The sequence below is a fragment of the Oncorhynchus nerka genome, linkage group LG11 (genome assembly GCF_034236695.1).
Source record: "Oncorhynchus nerka isolate Pitt River linkage group LG11, Oner_Uvic_2.0, whole genome shotgun sequence".
NCBI classification, from domain to species: Eukaryota; Metazoa; Chordata; class Actinopteri; order Salmoniformes; family Salmonidae; genus Oncorhynchus; species Oncorhynchus nerka.
This window is the reverse complement of record NC_088406.1, coordinates 30,558,850-30,577,346: the sequence shown is the minus strand read 5'-3', so window position 1 is coordinate 30,577,346 and position 18,497 is coordinate 30,558,850. Positions and strand designations below refer to the sequence as shown.

Genomic DNA, 18,497 nt, shown 5'->3' with positions numbered 1-18,497 from the left:
CCCAGATCTCTAGTGGAATACATATTTAATCACACGGAGCATAAGAGGTTCCGCTTTTAAAGGGCCCCGGTTGATTTTTTGCCATGACTTGAATGGCAAGTACTCTGAGAGACAGGCTAGTGATCCCTCAGTGATGGAGGAAGAGAGGTGTTTTCAGACTCATCTCCCTTACTCCCTGTTTAAGGCTGTGAATCCCAGGGATCCCATTTCTAAAGTCAATCGAATTAAAATATATTTAAAAAAATAATGCTGATTTTCCAAGCTATATGGATTTACTCTCTCAAGAGGTCGGAAGTTAAAAGGTTGTAAATATTTGTTTGGAAGAATAGATAGTCATAGCGTCTCATGAATATGGATCAGGCGCCAGCGTCAAGTGGAGAGGCTGCGGGTTACTAAAATGACAGTGCAGCAGTAAGTGGTACTTCAAATTAAACAATTAAGGTAATAATACAAGAGGCCCGATTTCATTTGGATTGTGAGTTACTCTTCTAAAAGCCATTTACTAGCTAAAAGTACTTGAAATGTGACCCCTGGCTATATTGATTTCACATTTAATGTTGATTTTGGGGCTTCTTTGCTCACCACAAACTGTTATTGAATTAGGTTTATCTTTCTATTAGATACTAATGGGGCCTCATTTTTCTGGTAGTGCTAAAGTGAATACAACTGTCTGGGTTATTTCACTGTATATATTATTGGACCCTAGATATTTGGGGTGGACAATGGAGTGTGGTAATTAAATCTTCAATTCCATTTCCACTGTGTTTTGGACCCCCTTTTAAACACTGTGTTAGCGCTACAGGGTTGTAGCATTGGATGATGTCTTCTGCATCTGCTGATACCAACCATTAGCACAGTATGTGTGATTAACGGGACCTGAGTTAGAGTGGTGTTTGTGAGACAAGGGCGGATCCCAAAGGGGTCCTTCTCACAACAATGTCTGTAGAGTTCGAATGGTTTGAGCTACAAACTATTATGCTGAGACTCTCACGAACACGTACATGTAATCTGTTTTGTTCTATGACCCTCAGGGGTTCTCCTACATAGAGAGGTTTTTCTACAAAGAGATCATAAGAAATCCCATATTGTCTATAATACTGTAAGCTCACATAGTTGCTGTCACAAACTTTAAACTCCACACAGTTGTCACTTACTAATTGGATATTAATTTCCCACTGAGTAAACAATTTCTGTACTTACAGCATTATTATGATTACATTTTCTATCATGGTTTTGTTCATTTGTCTATTGACATTTGTCAATACAACTCATGCATGTAACTGTTATTGTCAAATTTTACTTCATGTTCGACTTGTCGTCCTGATTGTCCTGAACAGAAAATGGCAAACACTTCAATGTTAGGCTAAATATGAAGGCAGAGCATGCAGATTAATGAAAGTAGTGATTTTCAGCTTGTTTTTTTGTGGTTACAATGAAGTTAACACCACATTTAAGGCACAGTGCTGCATTATTATAGGATTGTGCTGTATGCTTATCTACCTGCAGTGACATTTCTATTACGATGAGAAAGAAGACTTAAGCTTTCAAAAGATGAAAAGCGGTGAAGGTAGAAGTCTAACATTGACAGATATATGACAGCGAGGAAGTAATATTACTGGCGTGTAAGCGATTGGAAAAGGGATTCCGAAACAGACACATGACAGAAGGAGATTGAGAGTGACCTTACCTGATAGGTCTCTGCCAACGCCTAGAGCCAGGCCATCTTTGATCCAAAGGACAACACCATGGTAGCCAGGAATGGAGCAGGGCAGGGTGACGGGCTGACCGGCCACCACTACCAGGTCCTGGGGCTGCTGGGAGAACATGGCCTGGACCCCTGGAGAAACACACAGAAAGATAGATGAACAGTCAGATACTATGATCCAGTTCTATAAGACATTCAAAGACATCACCTTCAAAACACCTAACCAAAAAAGGACTGGTGGAAGCACCTAACTCAAACAGACTGGCACAAACACCTAACCCATACAGACTGGCACAAACACCTAACCCAAACAGACTGGCACAAACACCTAACCCATACAGACTGGCACAAACACCTAACCCATACAGACTGGCACAAACACCTAACCCATACAGACTGGCACAAACACCTAACCCAAACAGACTGGCACAAACACCTAACCCATACAGACTGGCACAAACACCTAACCCATACAGACTGGCACAAACACCTAACCCATACAGACTGGCACAAACACCTAACCCATACAGACTGGCACAAACACCTAACCCAAACAGACTGGCACAAACACCTAACCCAAACAGACTGGCACAAACACCTAACCCATACAGACTGGCACAAACACCTAACCCATACAGACTGGCACAAACACCTAACCCATACAGACTGGCACAAACACCTAACCCATACAGACTGGCACAAACACCTAACCCAAACAGACTGGTGCAAACACCAAACCTAACAAAAAATCTAACCCAAAAGGACAAACACCAAACCCCTAACCCAACAAGATAGGTGCATTAGAGTTGTTCCACTTTGCTGAAACTCTACTCAGAAAAGCAATCTTCATTTACATAGGATTTCACACATGCAGATTGGCTGCTCGCATGACACACACTCGAAATCACAGCCCTGTCTGCTAACACCACATCTCTGTCAGACATTCCCTCACACTCACATTAATGTACTTCATCCATTCCCTTTATTAGCCGCATGGTGCTACCAGAGCTCAGGCAGAAAGTGCGGTGTGACGGACCCCATTAGGGGTAGGCAGGGGGTGGTGGGGTGGACAGGGGGTACTGGAGGTGCAGTCGGGGAATGGCACTTAGTGAGAAGTGTCACTGACATGCAGAGTGTTGGTGAGCATGTTGAGGCTCTGATATATTTGAAGCTATCTCCCTCTGAGTCCACCTGAACAGCAGCCCTCCATCCCCTTCTCCTTGGCATCCTACCACACTGTAGCACAAAGACCATTGGGTAATTGGAAGGTCTTCTGAGAGGAAGAGCAGGGAGAAAAAAAGCCTTTTTAAGTCAGCCTGTCATCTGGGCCATGGTTCTCGCCTGCTTGCATCTCACTGTCATCATCTGAAGCTGGGGTTCGATGAGATGTTAGCCTCTCCAGCACATTGTGTTTACAAGGAGGTAAAGCCCGGTGTTCGGCATACTATAATGTAAAGACAGGCAATGCATCTTGGGATGGGGGGGAATAAGGAAGGAATCTCGACTGAGGGTAACAAGTGCCATGTGGTCTCAGATCAATAAGACGGACTCTCGTTGATTTTTCTCTGTTCTTTTTATCTTATTTTTTTAAACTTTCAAGTGAAATTGTTGTGCAAAGCTTAGGATGGCCTTGGCTTTCCCTCTTATGTACACACAAAAAACCCAATCCACACACAAACAAAGAAAATAATGAAGAGATATGTGCTTCCCCCCAGATAATTCTGTTGCAATATGTCCAAGGGGAATAAAAGTGGCAGATAGGAGAGGAAAGGTAACGGATTGCAATAATAGCAATAACAACAAACATAGTAAATGATGTTCCTGTCTTTAATGCACCTCTATCTACACAAAATATTGGAATTGCTTACAATAATCCTGTGCTTTCATGCTTTGGGTTGTTGTTTTCCTATTTTCTGATAGCAATTACAGAGAAAAAAACAGATTAGCTTTGTTTTTACAACATTAACACAAAGCAGAGAGAGGGACAATAATAGATGATAGAAATATAAACACAATGTCTTTACATCAGTGTAAGTATTACATTAGTAAACACATCAGTCATATTTAGTCCTGTGACCGATGCAACATGAGTGATAGCTAGTTAAAAGGTAAACACAAGTCTCCATATTAATTTATACAAATTCTCCCCCACTGTATGCCACATCTCGTGCGCCCTCATGATTAAATCAACATCTGAAAAAATGAGCTGAGAATCTGTAAGCATACAGTATACTGGGCTATTTATCTTCGGGAACACGACGGGCCTCTCTGGCATGTTTTCCTGTGACGTTTTTGTTGTGTTGGCCTTGGGTATACTACCCAGACAGCCTTGTTCCGACTCCCCTAGGAGGGGTATATCTTGGCTGCACGCAGTGAACCAGTCAGTGCTCAGACACATGGTAGGGGAGACGGCAGCTTGTGAAATCTCTTGGCATGTGAGAGAAGAAGAGAATGCAAGAAAATTAGCTTCTTTTCCGCTCTCTATCCTCGCAGTCAGGATTGCTATTATCAACCACTTCAACCTGTGCTGTAATTGATTTAATGTCGGGGGCGTCTCCGCCCTGGCAGCACTAATACCCCCATACCTTCTCCATCTTCTAACCCGCTGTTCAAATCCCTTCTCCCCACCCCGTCAAAATCCTTCCCGTCATTGTAACAAATTAGACAGATTAGGATGATTTTCTCAGAGGTTGTCACAGCCTCCCTTCCTCCTGCATCAGGTCTTCGACTCACCAGTAATTATTATTATTCACAGCCTAGGATGATTATTTTAATTACTACTAACATCTAATTAAAACGGTAATGAAAAATAATTCAATGCCTAAAAACTCCTGCCAAAAAAACATGCTAACCTAAATATTCCCTTCTGGAGATACTCTGTTTCAAGACAGTAGCTTGGTTTCCATCCAATTGGCAACAGATTTTCAAGTTAATATTCTAAAATCTGCATAAGGGAAATATGCACACTACACACATTATGCACAAATTCCAGGTTCACTAGGTGAATAGAGACTAGATCAAACAGTGCCAAAGCTATTGTTAACCCCCCAGTATTCATAAACCACCCCCTTAGTTGATGAAAGAGCCATTCTCCACAGACACAAATGCGGGAGCACAGAGGTTTCTCAAGAGTACAGCCTCTCATAGACCCATACAGACGTAGGAGGGTTGCAGAAGTCTGTGGTAGAGAGAGAGGGGGAGAGAGAAGCTGGGAGATTAAGAGGTGCCCACCCACAGAGAAAAACAAGGTCCACCTGGTGTGGCCACCTGACCAGCAAAATGGAGATCTGCTTCATTCACGTAAAAAGGCTATCTATGGCAGTCCACATATGTAGGGCACCAGAGGAGCACTGAGAATAGGGTAGGGATGGGGGGATGGGGGAGCAGAGTAAGCCCATTTAAGACTGGAGGTCCTTCAGCAGTGTCGGTGAAGTCACAGCCCTGTGCGTCGTACAAGGCTCTGTCGCATCTGCCAGCTTTCGGCTCCGTTGGACAGCAGGGCGGCTTTAGCGGAGCCCCCTCATTTACCTCCTCCTCTTCCTCCCTGGGCCAGCTGCAGGGGCAGCCGAGCATGACGTGCAGTGGAGTGGAGATAACAGATTCCTCTCCTCCTCTCCTCCTCCTCCTCTCCTCCTCTCCTCCTCCTCTCCCCATGCAGAAGAATGGTGGGTCGATAACACCAGATGATCAAAAATGAGGAGTGAGAGACAAAAAAAACTAAAGTGGAGCAAGAAAAACCCAGCCGATTTTATAATAACAAATAGACAGTGAATGAAAAAAAATGGTGGGGTTTTGGAGGTGCTGGTAGCTGGAGAGAATGCTGATTTCAGTGAGGCTCAGGTGCTGGAGGAGACAGAAGAGAGCAGAGATCCCTCTTTATAACGCTTTATTAACTTCTGCTAATGGAGGAAGATGAGAATGAGCCTTGTGAAATGTCTAGACAAAGCAATATGCTGAGATAAATGGGGCCTGATTAGAGGGGTCAGGTGTGTATGTGTGAATGTGTGTAGGAATGTGGTGGCATTTGTAGAGATAGTGTAGACACCAGGTGACGATCACTGACGACAACCTGAGGGAGGGAGGTAGGGAGGCTTCCCCACCTAGCAACACCTCCTCAAGCTTAAACCTTTTCACAAAGAAATTATATAAAAAAGCGCTGACCAGTTAATTTTCCATTTTTCTGTGAATGGGAGGTATGTTTCTCTCAGATGGAGATATCAGAGTGCCACTACATGATACCTTGGCGCGTCTCTGTCCGCAGCAATAGAATAAATGGGGTCTATCGTTTGTTGTTTTTCAAGTAGGGCCATATAGTACATGAATACCTCTCACCATTGACCCATCGGCCTCCCGACCTCTGCTCAACCCCTGAGTGAACTTGCAGCTGCATCTCTCCCTATTTAACTAACACAAATCACTGCTCATTCACACAACGCCTTTTGATTGAACTCTGTGGGTCAATTGATTAATTAAAGGCGGCAGACCTATGATTGGGAATGAAGGGCTGATGGTTCTGGAGGAAGCAGGCTGTTAGAGGCGCTGAGCAGGGCCACATAATGCCTGTATGAGTACATTGCCTTCACCTAATGTTTTCATTTCACTTCAGATCATTTGTTTACAGTTGGATGGTGATTGCGTTTCCACACACTACACACACTTCACCCAGCGCTAACGGCCTCGCTGCGGGCCCCAATCTCACCGCTGTCTGCCAATCAGACCTAGAAATTACCATTAGAGCCACACATCCAGTCCACTTGAGATTACTAATCAGAGCGGCGGCCGCCCAACGCCTGTCATGCCGTCCGCGTTGCCTGGAGCTCAGCTACGGATCATAAGCAGGGACTATTATCCCCCTGGTCTTCACATTTCCTCAGCCCTGAGAAAGCTAGGGAGAAGGTGGAATGTACAATAGGGAAGTTGTTTGCAAGGTAGTTTTGTGACAACTTTGGCCGAGCGCATGGTATGGCTTCCCTGACGGCTATATTGGCATGGATATGCCAATCACCTGCCCCTCCTAACATCCCTCCCTATACCTCCTCTCCCACCCACTGGGCATGCTGTGTCGGTGTATTCATTTGCTGGGGGCGGCAGCTCCGTCTCCTAATCCTGTGCCTGTTTTCCATGGGGACTGTCTGCCGAGCCCAGCTACCTCTAATGAGAGTGTGAAATGAATGAATAAATCCCATCATTATTGTGTTTTCCTTTTCAACATCCAAGGCAACCTCAGTCATGTTAGAATCACCATCCACTCAGCTAGTGGGCCCCCACAGTTCCATTTCCTCCTGCCCAAAGATGAAAAGTCCCCCACTGAAGATAGGATAGGAAAATGATCTAAGCGCAGCGACAGGCTTTAAATTTACCTGTGCCGAGGCGATGTGAGTTATTTGAGAACACAATAATGGGTAAAAGGACTCCAGCAGTTCTCCACTAATCCAAGCCTGAGGACCAAAGTAAACACAAACCCCAGCTATATGGATTACTGTATCTAAGCCCATCTCTCTCTAATTGAATTCTGCCTATTGGGCCTAACCTGATGTCTGGATCAATCTGAGCTCCCCACCTCTCTGCCTATATCTCCATAGCCAAATCTACAGCTCATCCTTCCGGCTTATCACCCAATATATCGCTTTGGCTCCCTAATTCTCCTCACTCAATCCCCAACAAGGCACATCTTAAAACTGTGTATCCATATGTGCGATGTGTAGATTCCACAAAAAAGAAAGACACCAGAGAATGTGGACCAGCAAGTCAGGGAGGTCAGTGGATGAAGGTTAATTTTACACTGGACCAACAAGTCAGGGAGGTCAGTGGATGAAGGTTAATTTTACACTGGACCAACAAGTCAGGGAGGTCAGTGGATGAAGGTTAATTTTACACTGGACCAACAAGTCAGGGAGGTCAGTGGATGAAGGTTAATTTTACACTGGACCAACAAGTCAGGGAGGTCAGTGGATGAAGGTTAATTTTACACTGGACCAACAAGTCAGGGAGGTCAGTGGATGAAGGTTAATTTTACACTGGACCAACAAGTCAGGGAGGTCAGTGGATGAAGGTTAATTTTACACTGGACCAACAAGTCAGGGAGGTCAGTGGATGAAGGTTAATTTTACACTGGACCAACAAGTCAGGGAGGTCAGTGAATGAAGGTTAATTTTACACTGGACCAACAAGTCAGGGAGGTCAGTGGATGAAGGTTAATTTTACACTGGACCAACAAGTCAGGGAGGTCAGTGGATGAAGGTTAATTTTACACTGGACCAACAAGTCAGGGAGGTCAGTGGATGAAGGTTAATTTTACACTGGAAAAACAAGTCAGGGAGGTCAGTGGATGAAGGTTAATTTTACACTGGACCAACAAGTCAGGGAGGTCAGTGGATGAAGGTTAATTTTACACTGGACCAACAAGTCAGGGAGGTCAGTGAATGAAGGTTAATTTTACACTGGACCAACAAGTCAGGGAGGTCAGTGGATGAAGGTTAATTTTACACTGGACCAACAAGTGTTAAAAATCCGGGATTAAAATAACTTCTTTCAGAAGGGCAGACAGCACTAACATTTTTATAATAAAAATAAAAAACTTTATTTAACGAGGCAAGTCAGTTAAGAATATATTCTTGACGACCTACCCTGGCCAAACCCGGACAACTCTGGGCCAATTGTGCGCCACCCTATGGGACTCCCAATCACAGACGGATGTGATGGGACTGTAGTGACGCCTCTTGCACTGAGATGCAGTGCCTTAGACCGCTGCGCCACTCGGGAGCCCGAATGCAGTCTTACTTTAAAAATGTATCTTCCTTTGCTGGGAATGTGATACAAAATTGCATAAATATGACAGCACTTCCATGTCATTGGATTTTTGCACATTGATAACATCTAATCGGAATACAGACGTTCCCTGCAGGAAGTTTTTGTTTCAAGAGTCCCCACAGTAGCATCAAGTCAGGATTTTTGATTAATGTATTTCAGTGTATTCACTTCTGGGTTTTATGGGAATAGGATAACAAGAATACTAAATGAATTAATTGAATGTGATTCCCAACTGTAAACAATGTCTGTACTACATCTGTCTCTGCTGAGGGAGTCATAAACGTCATACATTAGTAAATGATCTTTGAAGCCATACTAGGCTACACCATACACACAGCACTCTCAATTCTATGTCATTTCTCCTCAAATGGCTTTGTTCCAACTCAAACCCCGATCATTTGGCCTTGCCTCCAACTTATTAGAGTAAAATGCCACATTGTGATTGACAGCAGAAATGTACAATGCATCCCCCTCCATCTCGCCGCCAGTTGTCCTTCCTCCTGGAGACAGAGACACATGCTCTTGCCCTTCATCGCCACACGCTGATCAGTCACACACTAACCACTCCACCACTCCCTCTCCGACTGACAGTGCCGGGGCCATGATTGACGCATTTAATTATCTGGAGCGCAATCACTAATTCGACTACCTCACAGAACCGTGCTGTGAGGTGCATCAATTAATTAGTAGGGCATAAAGCAGAAAGCCACAGTGCATAATACTCAAAGTCGTGGCATTTTCCTGAGTTTCTTTCATTAGGTATGAGGATAAGCTAGCTAGTTGCTTCGCTATACTGACTCCCTGCACTACTTATCAATCTCTTTTGTTTCTACCATTACTTCTAGACTGGACTGTGGGGACTAAGTGGCTGACAGGAAGTGAGGTGAGGCTGGACAATTATGAGGATGTGATGCATGAAGCGTTTGACTAACTTTAACTACAGCAAGGAGAGGCCACGGCTGAGGCCCTACACCTCATCTATCTCTATTGTGCTAAACACAAATCAGATGGAAAAATAAGGGGGTCTTCTGGGGAGCACTGTTGGCACTGAAATCACGCCATATAGTCATCCCCTTTTGAGATAGCTAACATACTGTATGATATTCCCTGGGACCCCACAAAAGACTAAAATGGACGAGTTAGAGATTTAATGGATTCCTTTGCTATGATATACTTAGCTTTATGACATCATACTGGGACCTGATTACATGTTATCATGTTCTGAAGGTCAACTTCAAATCAATGGTCATTATAATCTTATCTATTATGATATTATAATAATTAATGACATAGGAAAATAGTACTGAGGAGATTGCGGGTCACCACGTCAGTCAGTCCCATATTAACTTTTCAATTATTTATCATTAATTGACTTCTTAATAGAGCTTAATATGCCAATTATAAGGTCACTTTCCTGATGTTTGGTCACCTTGATATTTCATTGCATTCCAACACACACACAGATGTACACACAAGTATCGTAATATGAGCTTGGTTCTATAGTCATTTTTGTTGCCATTTTGTTATTGACATAGCCTTGTTCTGTTCGATGTTCTCTACCTACAGTATATAGTACTCTAAATATCCCAATGCATGTTGTTAAGTTCAAAAGAACACAAGAAACAAAATTGCTTACACCATTCAAACCAATGAGGGTTTGGAAATCAGAATCATCTTTTAGCAGATAGAACCTTATAGTCCAAGCTCTCGTGGTAGATAATAGCCTTTAAATGATGTTTGCTTGAAAGCAAGATAAGACACTTTGCTATTCTTCATTTTTTTCTCTTCTGAAATATTCTGGATCTCTTCAGAGGGATTCTTTGAGCACAGAATGTCTGAAGCAGTCTGACTAACTGACACTTCAAATGAAAGGGCCTGGAGATGGACAAATGGTTAGCTTGCCAGCCAAGAATAACTCACTTTTGATATGCAGATGTAAATTAACTGGTATTACACCTGAAGCCTATGCACTGAAAGGCTTTAAGTGAGCTATTCAGAAAATCAAATTCATTCGAATTGCTTTTGTCTCCATCCCAGTTACTGACAATTACATTTGATGTAGAACAAGCATTTTGAAAGACAGTCCATAAGAAATTAGGGTGATCATCATGGAACATTTTTTTTTTCGCGGCAACCAGGAAAGAATCCACGTCTTCATGACAAAGCTACAATTCTATGTATTAGTGATGATGGGCCAAAACGATGAAGTTCGAAGTTAGATTTTTTATAGATTCAGACTAGGTTCAGACTAGCCTCAAGGTTTTTCTCTTCTCTCCTGCCTGAATAATTAGATGAATTGTCTGAGCTGCACATTACATCATGTATTGGCTTTTCTGGATACTTCATCAATGTGGACAAAACTGAATCCCTCAGCCACAGCTTGCAAAGATATAGCAATAGTTAGCAATAATGAACATTTCATAAAGTGGCTGTGGAATCCATTAGATGAGGCATTGCATTGATGTCTTTATCTTCCCTCAGAATGTACGAACCCATTTTCCTCACCCGGCCACTGCTAAAACAAATAAGCCAACCTATCCACCAAGGCCCTCTCTGCAATGTGATGGCTGCTGTTCTTATGAAGATTTGTCTCTGAGACTGTAAATACATGGAGCAGGAAAGATAAACACCGCAGCCGCGGGAAACCTGTGTATTTATGCCCGCTCTCGCCCGCTCTCGCCCTGCTCGTTAGTGGAACAGGACAGTTGCTGAGGCACAATCAAGACGGATTGCTTCCAATGGTGAGTTAAACAAAATTACAAATGGCAACGAGAGACAGCCTCATAGACACACTCTCTATCATCAGCCACAGGCGCAGAAAGAATAAATATTGTTTCTACGGAATACAGACATTCGAGTATCTAGTGCCAGAAACCTTTATTAAATCTTTCTGGCCTGCATCTTTCTTTCAGTTGGCATAAAATCAAGTCAAAAGAGCTTTAAGGCTTCAAAAGTTAAAGAACGGATTCTTAAGTCATGTTCTGTCCTAAGGTAATTCTGTTTCCACATTTTTACAATAGACAGGAAGGAGGGCTAATGGAAATGGCTAGCCAGACAGCCTTTTGAGTTTTTAAGTGTTCAAATGTAGTAGAGATAAATATAAAGTTGGCCTATCATATTTTATTAGGGCTTTTTGCCGTAAACAATGGGACTAATCTGACCAGCGATTGTGATTACTGTCATGGAAAAAGAGAGTACCATGGGCTTGTTTCCAAGGTAACTCCAGTTGAACAGACATAACAGTTCACTTAGCATAGAATGCAATGTAACACAGCAGTCTCTCAGGACGTGTATTGATTGAAAACCCAGAGGCTATCTTTGCAACCTTTACTTCTTTTTTAAAATATTTGTTTTAGAAGCTTTGAGTTTTTCATAATGACAAGTAAAAACATAAAAGAGATGGTAATGAAAAATGGGGAGAAGGAGTGTAAAGATCAGATGTGTCTGATTGAAATTGAAGGGCCCCTTCTGTTTCCCCAGCATTGCAATTAGGTTCTCTCTCTATGAACTTCCTCCCTGGCTCTTCAGGCCTCTCCATCACACAGTGCAATGTGTAATGGCAAGGCTTCAAGGAGATATTGCAATGGGGTTGTAGCTGAGACAGGAAGACCAAGCACTTTCTTGGAATAGTTGTGTAGTGAAACTCTTGATGCTTTATAAAGGGAATATGTTTTTGCTAGAGATAGACCTTGAAAGGTCCAGTCACCATGTGCTTTTATTGGGATTGATCAGATTCATTATTGAGAGATGAGATCTTTGGCCAGCCTCGGTTGAGTTGCTTGATGGATGTGCTATAGAGAGGGCCTTCCTTCAATGGACACATCATACATTTAAAGGGAGAGTCCAATTTTCCATTACATGCTGTGTCACAACAGGTCGAGAGCCACACAGCCCTTTGTCAAGCCATAGCTCATATTTTGTGGGTTGATGAGATAAAAGATACGGCTTTCATGGCATTTTGGGTTCAAGGCATTGAGTGACTATCTCCTTTTTGACAAAAATTAAATCGAAAGACAGATGAAGTGTTTTGAAATAAGCCCAAAGGCATAACTGCTGTGTCATGAAAGGTGAGGAAATGTGTACAATTCACGTTCAGGGTCTAATAAATAGAGATAACCTAACCAAGTTAACAATATGTCAAGTTCTGAACTATATGCAGTGATATTTGATCAGCCTACTAAAGCTGTCAACCCCAGGATTGTAAAGAGAATGAAATATTATCAGCATCACACATTTTTCTGTGTGGAAGGCGTTTTTTTCCTACTAAATGTATCTTGGAGCACATGCAACACCTTGTCTACAGGGAGTTTGTTTTGAAGATGTCTTCACCCTGAAAAGTGTTTTGTGAATCTTATTACTGAGAAATGTAGAGATGACAAAGTCAGCGAGCTTAAGTAGGGGGTGCTAATCCCCAAACACTTAAACTGGATAAGGACACTAATTTGTCAGCTTTATTTCATTGTTACAGTAGACAGGAAAAGGTATACTGGGAAATTGGGAGTTTGTGATAAATGGTGTCAGCAATTAAATGTAAGCGTTGATGATGGCTCTTTAGTTCAGCTTTATAATGCTAGCAGTGCTCAACATACTAAGTTGTCCCATAATGGGTCTCTCCCTTGTCGACTTGTATTGTTCTACAATGTGTTCTTCCTTTTCCGACTTGCTGTGTCCAAAATAACAATGGGAATAAAGTATTGCAGTATTTTCTGCTGCTTCACAGTTGGGCCTGGTTTGTCCCAATGACAATTAAAAAGTTGGCCTTGCCAAATGTAATTGATTGACACCATTCTCATTTAACCACAATTGAGTATTGTTTGAGAAGTGCAACACAGAAGCGCAAATGCAGCTCAAGTTGTTGAACGTTTTCTACAGCATGCTGTTGATGTGTCAAATTCTTCAAGGTTTTTTTCTCAAACCTAACATAAAAAAAGTGCATTAATTTCTCAGTGGGAGAAAAAGTGTTCTATATCAGATGCTGGGTTCAGTCTGCCTAGTGTTGGCTGATTGAACAAGAGTGGAGGGTGTAGGAGAGAGAGAAATGTATCCTCAGCGACTTTGATTCCTTCGATTGATTCTCCTGCTGCAAGTACAAAAGACTCTAAAACACAGCCCAAGGCCGCCAGCCAGGAAGGAGGGAGAAAGAATAGGGGGAGGTAAAAAAAAATCATAGAGCAACTTTACAAATCAAAATACATTTTTGACTCTTTTTAGGAACAAAGCCGGTTGGAGATGGCTCAAGTTAATACATCTGCTGTTCAGTGTGTGATCAGCCAGGGGGTCAGGTCCATTAAAGCACATCTGAGGAATTCTGAAAGGTTCCTGGGTGGCTCTACAGGGGTCTGCTATAATGAATTATTGTCTGAGAGGAAAAAGCAAGAGAGAGCACCACAACTCATATATTGCTGGTGAAATAAGACTGCTAATGCTCCCATGCTCCAAGAGAAATGGGATTCCAATCCTGGCCTTGACTCCTCATGGATGGCATCAGTTGGAAAGCTAAGCGGGAATAACTGACAGCTCGTTACATGGCAAGGAGATGAGATGGATAGGAGGGTTGATGAGACATGGGTGGGCGTAAGGTAAACCATTCAAACTTATGCTCCCAGCCAGAGCCAGGTGTACTATAGTGAAGGCCATGATGGTGATTACATCACTGTTGTCACCAAGGCTCCTAATTGTCTACGCAGGAAGAATCTCTCCCCATAGATGGCCTTTCCCTCACACTACCAGAGGAGAATCTAAGAATCTATGACAAGAAGATTGATCAATACAATGCCATGCAGTCTAAACATAACGTTTTATCATGAAGGCAGCAGTAACGTGGCTTATGTTATTGTTTATAGTTTTCCGAATATCATGTTATTGGAAATGGTATTACCAAGCAAAGGTTAAAAATGATCCTCTGGCAATGGGATACGGGACTCATTAAAATAGATGCTTGTACTGTTGACGCTTTCTCTCGCTCATAAAAAGCCCATTTAATGCCCTCCAGACAGCGGATACATCCATTTTCCTCTTCTTCCGCCATCTCCGCTGCTCCCTTAGCGAGGACCTCGTCTCATTTTTATCCGCTGGCCGCCGTGACATTGAGAAAGGCCCCTAATCAAAACATTTGTCTTTCTTTCAACCGACGCTCAGATAGGTGAATGAGAGCTGACACCAGAGGGAGACGTATTTGTCCCAATCAGTGGCCGCCACAGTGTCACCACCAGGCGAGTGTTCTGTGTCGGCGGGATACTGATGAATCCGCCACTTAGCCTTGATTTGGGGGAGCTGCTCGCCACAGCAAAACTGCCAGGTTAAATCAAAACAACGACAACAGCGCTGCCATAGCCATTACCACTAAGAAGCCATCCCACCACCATCACCATGAACTCTGACATAATGATCCCATGCTTATTTATTATCATATAAGCTGTGATTAGGATTTGGATATTGTGACAAATAATGACAAATCATTTGTTTCTTTGTTTTGCTTAGTTTTTCTCTGTGTGTGTGTGCGTGTGTGTGTGTGTAGCCACCACCAGTCCCTTTTGTTTTCTCCCAATACGTGGCATTGTGTGGCATTAAGTTAAGTACAGAGTTCCATCTCCCAGCTGTCACTGGACATCACCAAATGGACCACATTACATGGTTTTATCCTTTAAGACGGTATGTTGCCACATTTGTTTTGTCAGAGCAGCCTAGCACTAAGTGCAACTGCTCTCCAATCTAGTCGTGATGCATTTGTAACGCTTCACTCTTCCCCTGCCAGTAGGAAATAGACTTCGTATGGCAGAGACAGACACACAGAGAGAGGGAGAGAGAGGGTTCTGGGTCAGAGTTCAACTACATCGTCCCGATGGGGACAATGTTTGTGTAACCATTAGAGCTCTCTTATCTCAACTCAAGTCTGGGGGTTGAGGACTCGTAGCACATAAAGAATGCAAGTGATGGAAGTGTCGCTAATGTACTTCTTTGACTTGAGCAGCATCCATCTCCCAACACTATCTGTACCATTAGAGAGGAAAGCCTTTGTGAGACTGGAGATGAGAGGCAGACTGCAGGTAGCAACCTGTCAGAGACAGGGCTGTTATTACAGGACGAGGGGGAGAGGAGGCTTTATCATAAGATGTGTATGAGGCTGTTGACATGAGATAGCATCCTGAGTCAAAGCGGCATTACACCACACCTTCGCTAAAAGGAATCCATTGAGTTCGTAATAAAGAGATCCATTTCAGTCCTGGGCGCTATAACACATGGCTAAAGAAAGTCATTATCCCTCAAGTGCACACTTCACCATAAGTGTATATAAGGTCAAAATAATTTAATGTGGACCTCCTTCTTCTGTCTTTGAATCCTTCCCTGACAGCATTGTATTAATGTTTTACTGAAAATGGGGGAAGGTGGGTTAAGATTCAGGAAGCCCTTTTGAATTTTTTTTTACATACAGGACTTTCCCTGAATGTCTGGACATGGTCTAACATTTCTGTGCTACAGGTGATGTGGGCTAAAGGTTATAGAATGAGATGACCTGTCAATGTGTCACGGCTGTCGTTGGAAGTAGACCAAAGTGCAGCATGGTGAGTGTACATTTTCTTGATTTTTAAAATGTCACCAACAAAACAAGTGCCATAAACAAAGTTAACTACCTACACTGAAAGGAGGGAAAAAGGGCTACCTAAGTATGATTCCCAATCAGAGACAACGATAGACAGCTGTCCCTGATTGAGAACCATACCCAGCCAACACATAGAAACACAAATCATAGAAATAAAGGACATAGAATGCCCACCCAAATCACACCCTGACCAAACCAAAAAGAGACATAAAAAAGGCTCTCTAAGGTCAGGGCGTGACACAATGGCAGAGAGTTCTGTCTCAGAGAGGACCAGACAGGGTTGGCAATTTCTGGCAACTCCCTGGATGTCTTCTTCAAATGGGTTTTTACAGAAGTGCATATCCATGCCCAAATGGGACCAAACACATCTCAATTTGGATGTGCTATCATGCTGCTACCTTGTACACGACACCATTTTCAGGAAAATCACTCAATCAAAACAGAATTAGCTTTTCAATGTAACGACTTTACAGCAATTGCGAGGACATAAATCACACCTGCCTTCAAATAAATAAATGGGAATTCAACATATAAAACAAATGATATAAAAGAGGGAGCTTGCAGAAAACGAAGCCATTTATATTTTATGTCCTTTACAGTACATTAACAAATGCCATTAACTGCACAGCTGTGCCTTATTCTGTAGGCACAGCATTTAGGCAGTGACGTAAACGAGAGGGTAAAGGTTTGCCAGAGACTCTGTGGGCAAATAGCCCCAGAATGCATCAGTATTAATCAGACGTGAAATAGATCAATGGAAATGCTCCTCTTTATTCTTGCATTTTTCACCTGAGAGATGCGTGCTTATCCTACCAGTTATCCTACCAGTTATCAAATCAAATCAAATTTGATTTGTCATATACACATGGTTAGCAGATGTTAGTGCGAGTGTAGCGAAATGCTTGTGCTTCTAGTTCCGACAATGCAGTGATAACCAACAAGTAATCTAACTAACAATTCCAAAACTACTGTCTTATACACAGTGTAAGGGGATAAGGAATATGTACATAAGGATATATGAATGAGTGATGGTACAGAGCAGCATACAGTAGATGGTATCGAGTACAGTATATACATATGAGATGAGTATGTAGACAAAGTAAACAAAGTGGCATAGTTAAAGTGGCTAGTGATACATGTATTACATAAGGATGCAGTCGATGATGTAGAGTACAGTATATACGTATGCATATGAGATGAATAATGTAGGGTAAGTAACATTATATAAGGTAGCATTGTTTAAAGTGGCTAGTGATATATTTACATCATTTCCCATCAATTCCCATTATTAAAGTGGCTGGAGTTGGGTCAGTGTCAATGACAGTGTGTTGGCAGCAGCCACTCAATGTTAGTGGTGGCTGTTTAACAGTCTGATGGCCTTGAGATAGAAGCTGTTTTTCAGTCTCTCGGTCCCAGCTTTGATGCACCTGTACTGACCTCGCCTTCTGGATGATAGCGGGGTGAACAGGCAGTGGTTCGGGTGGTTGATGTCCTTGATGATCTTTATGGCCTTCCTGTAACATCGGGTGGTGTAGGTGTCCTGGAGGCCAGGTAGTTTGCCCCCGGTGATGCGTTGTGCAGACCTCACTACCCTCTGGAGAGCCTTACGGTTGAGGGCGGAGCAGTTGCCGTACCAGGCGGTGATACAGCCCGCCAGGATGCTCTCGATTGTGCATCTGTAGAAGGTTGTGAGTGCTTTTGGTGACAAGCCAAATTTCTTCAGCCTCCTGAGGTTGAAGAGGCGCTGCTGCGCCTTCTTCACGACGCTGTCAGTGTGAGTGGCAGTTATCCTACCAGTTATTCTACCAGTTCCAGGGTGATCTTCAAAACACTGTTTATCAAACTACTGCGTTTCAGTGAAGGAGAAAACATATTATGCAATAGCTGGATTCAGTGAGAGAGCCAAATGTCACCATTTTGCTAGGTGAAGGTGTTGCTCTTAAGTCAAACCCACCCTAAAAAGATTTTGTTCTCAACATAAAAGTTATTCTCTTTATAAATAAAATCATCCCACTAGTATACTGTTGAAAGTGGAATCTGCACTATAGATTACCACTTTTCAAAAAAGGCAGGGACCTGTATCTCACAGCACATCTCAATCTCCAGTCATTTCAAAGGTACTACAACACCCACACTTCTCCTCCCTGACTGCATGGTAACCAGCAGAGCCTTGGGGGCATCTGGAGACTGACGATGGTGTTAAGACTGGGCATTGTCTGGATAATAGTGAACAGAGAGAGCCAGTCCTCTGAGGAGTGCTAGAGGTTTGATGTCGTAGCTCAGGGGAGTCTTCTCCCAAGTTACCCTCACTCACTCTGGGCTGCAGGCCTTCCCTCTGGGACCCGTGTCAGATCCCCATCCACAACTGGTGCATTGGAGTGT

General features: G+C 42.9%; 1 protein-coding gene across 1 annotated transcript in view; it reads right to left on the bottom strand.

Annotated features, from left to right (window-relative positions):
* Positions 1 to 18,497, bottom strand: part of LOC115136666 (kin of IRRE-like protein 3) — a 255,613-nt gene that overhangs the window by 107,016 nt on the left and 130,100 nt on the right. Inside the window, exon 2 of the mRNA XM_065024393.1 lies at positions 1,688 to 1,837. Coding sequence (XP_064880465.1) covers positions 1,688 to 1,837 — 150 coding nt within the window. The remainder of the gene's footprint in view (positions 1 to 1,687; positions 1,838 to 18,497) is intronic.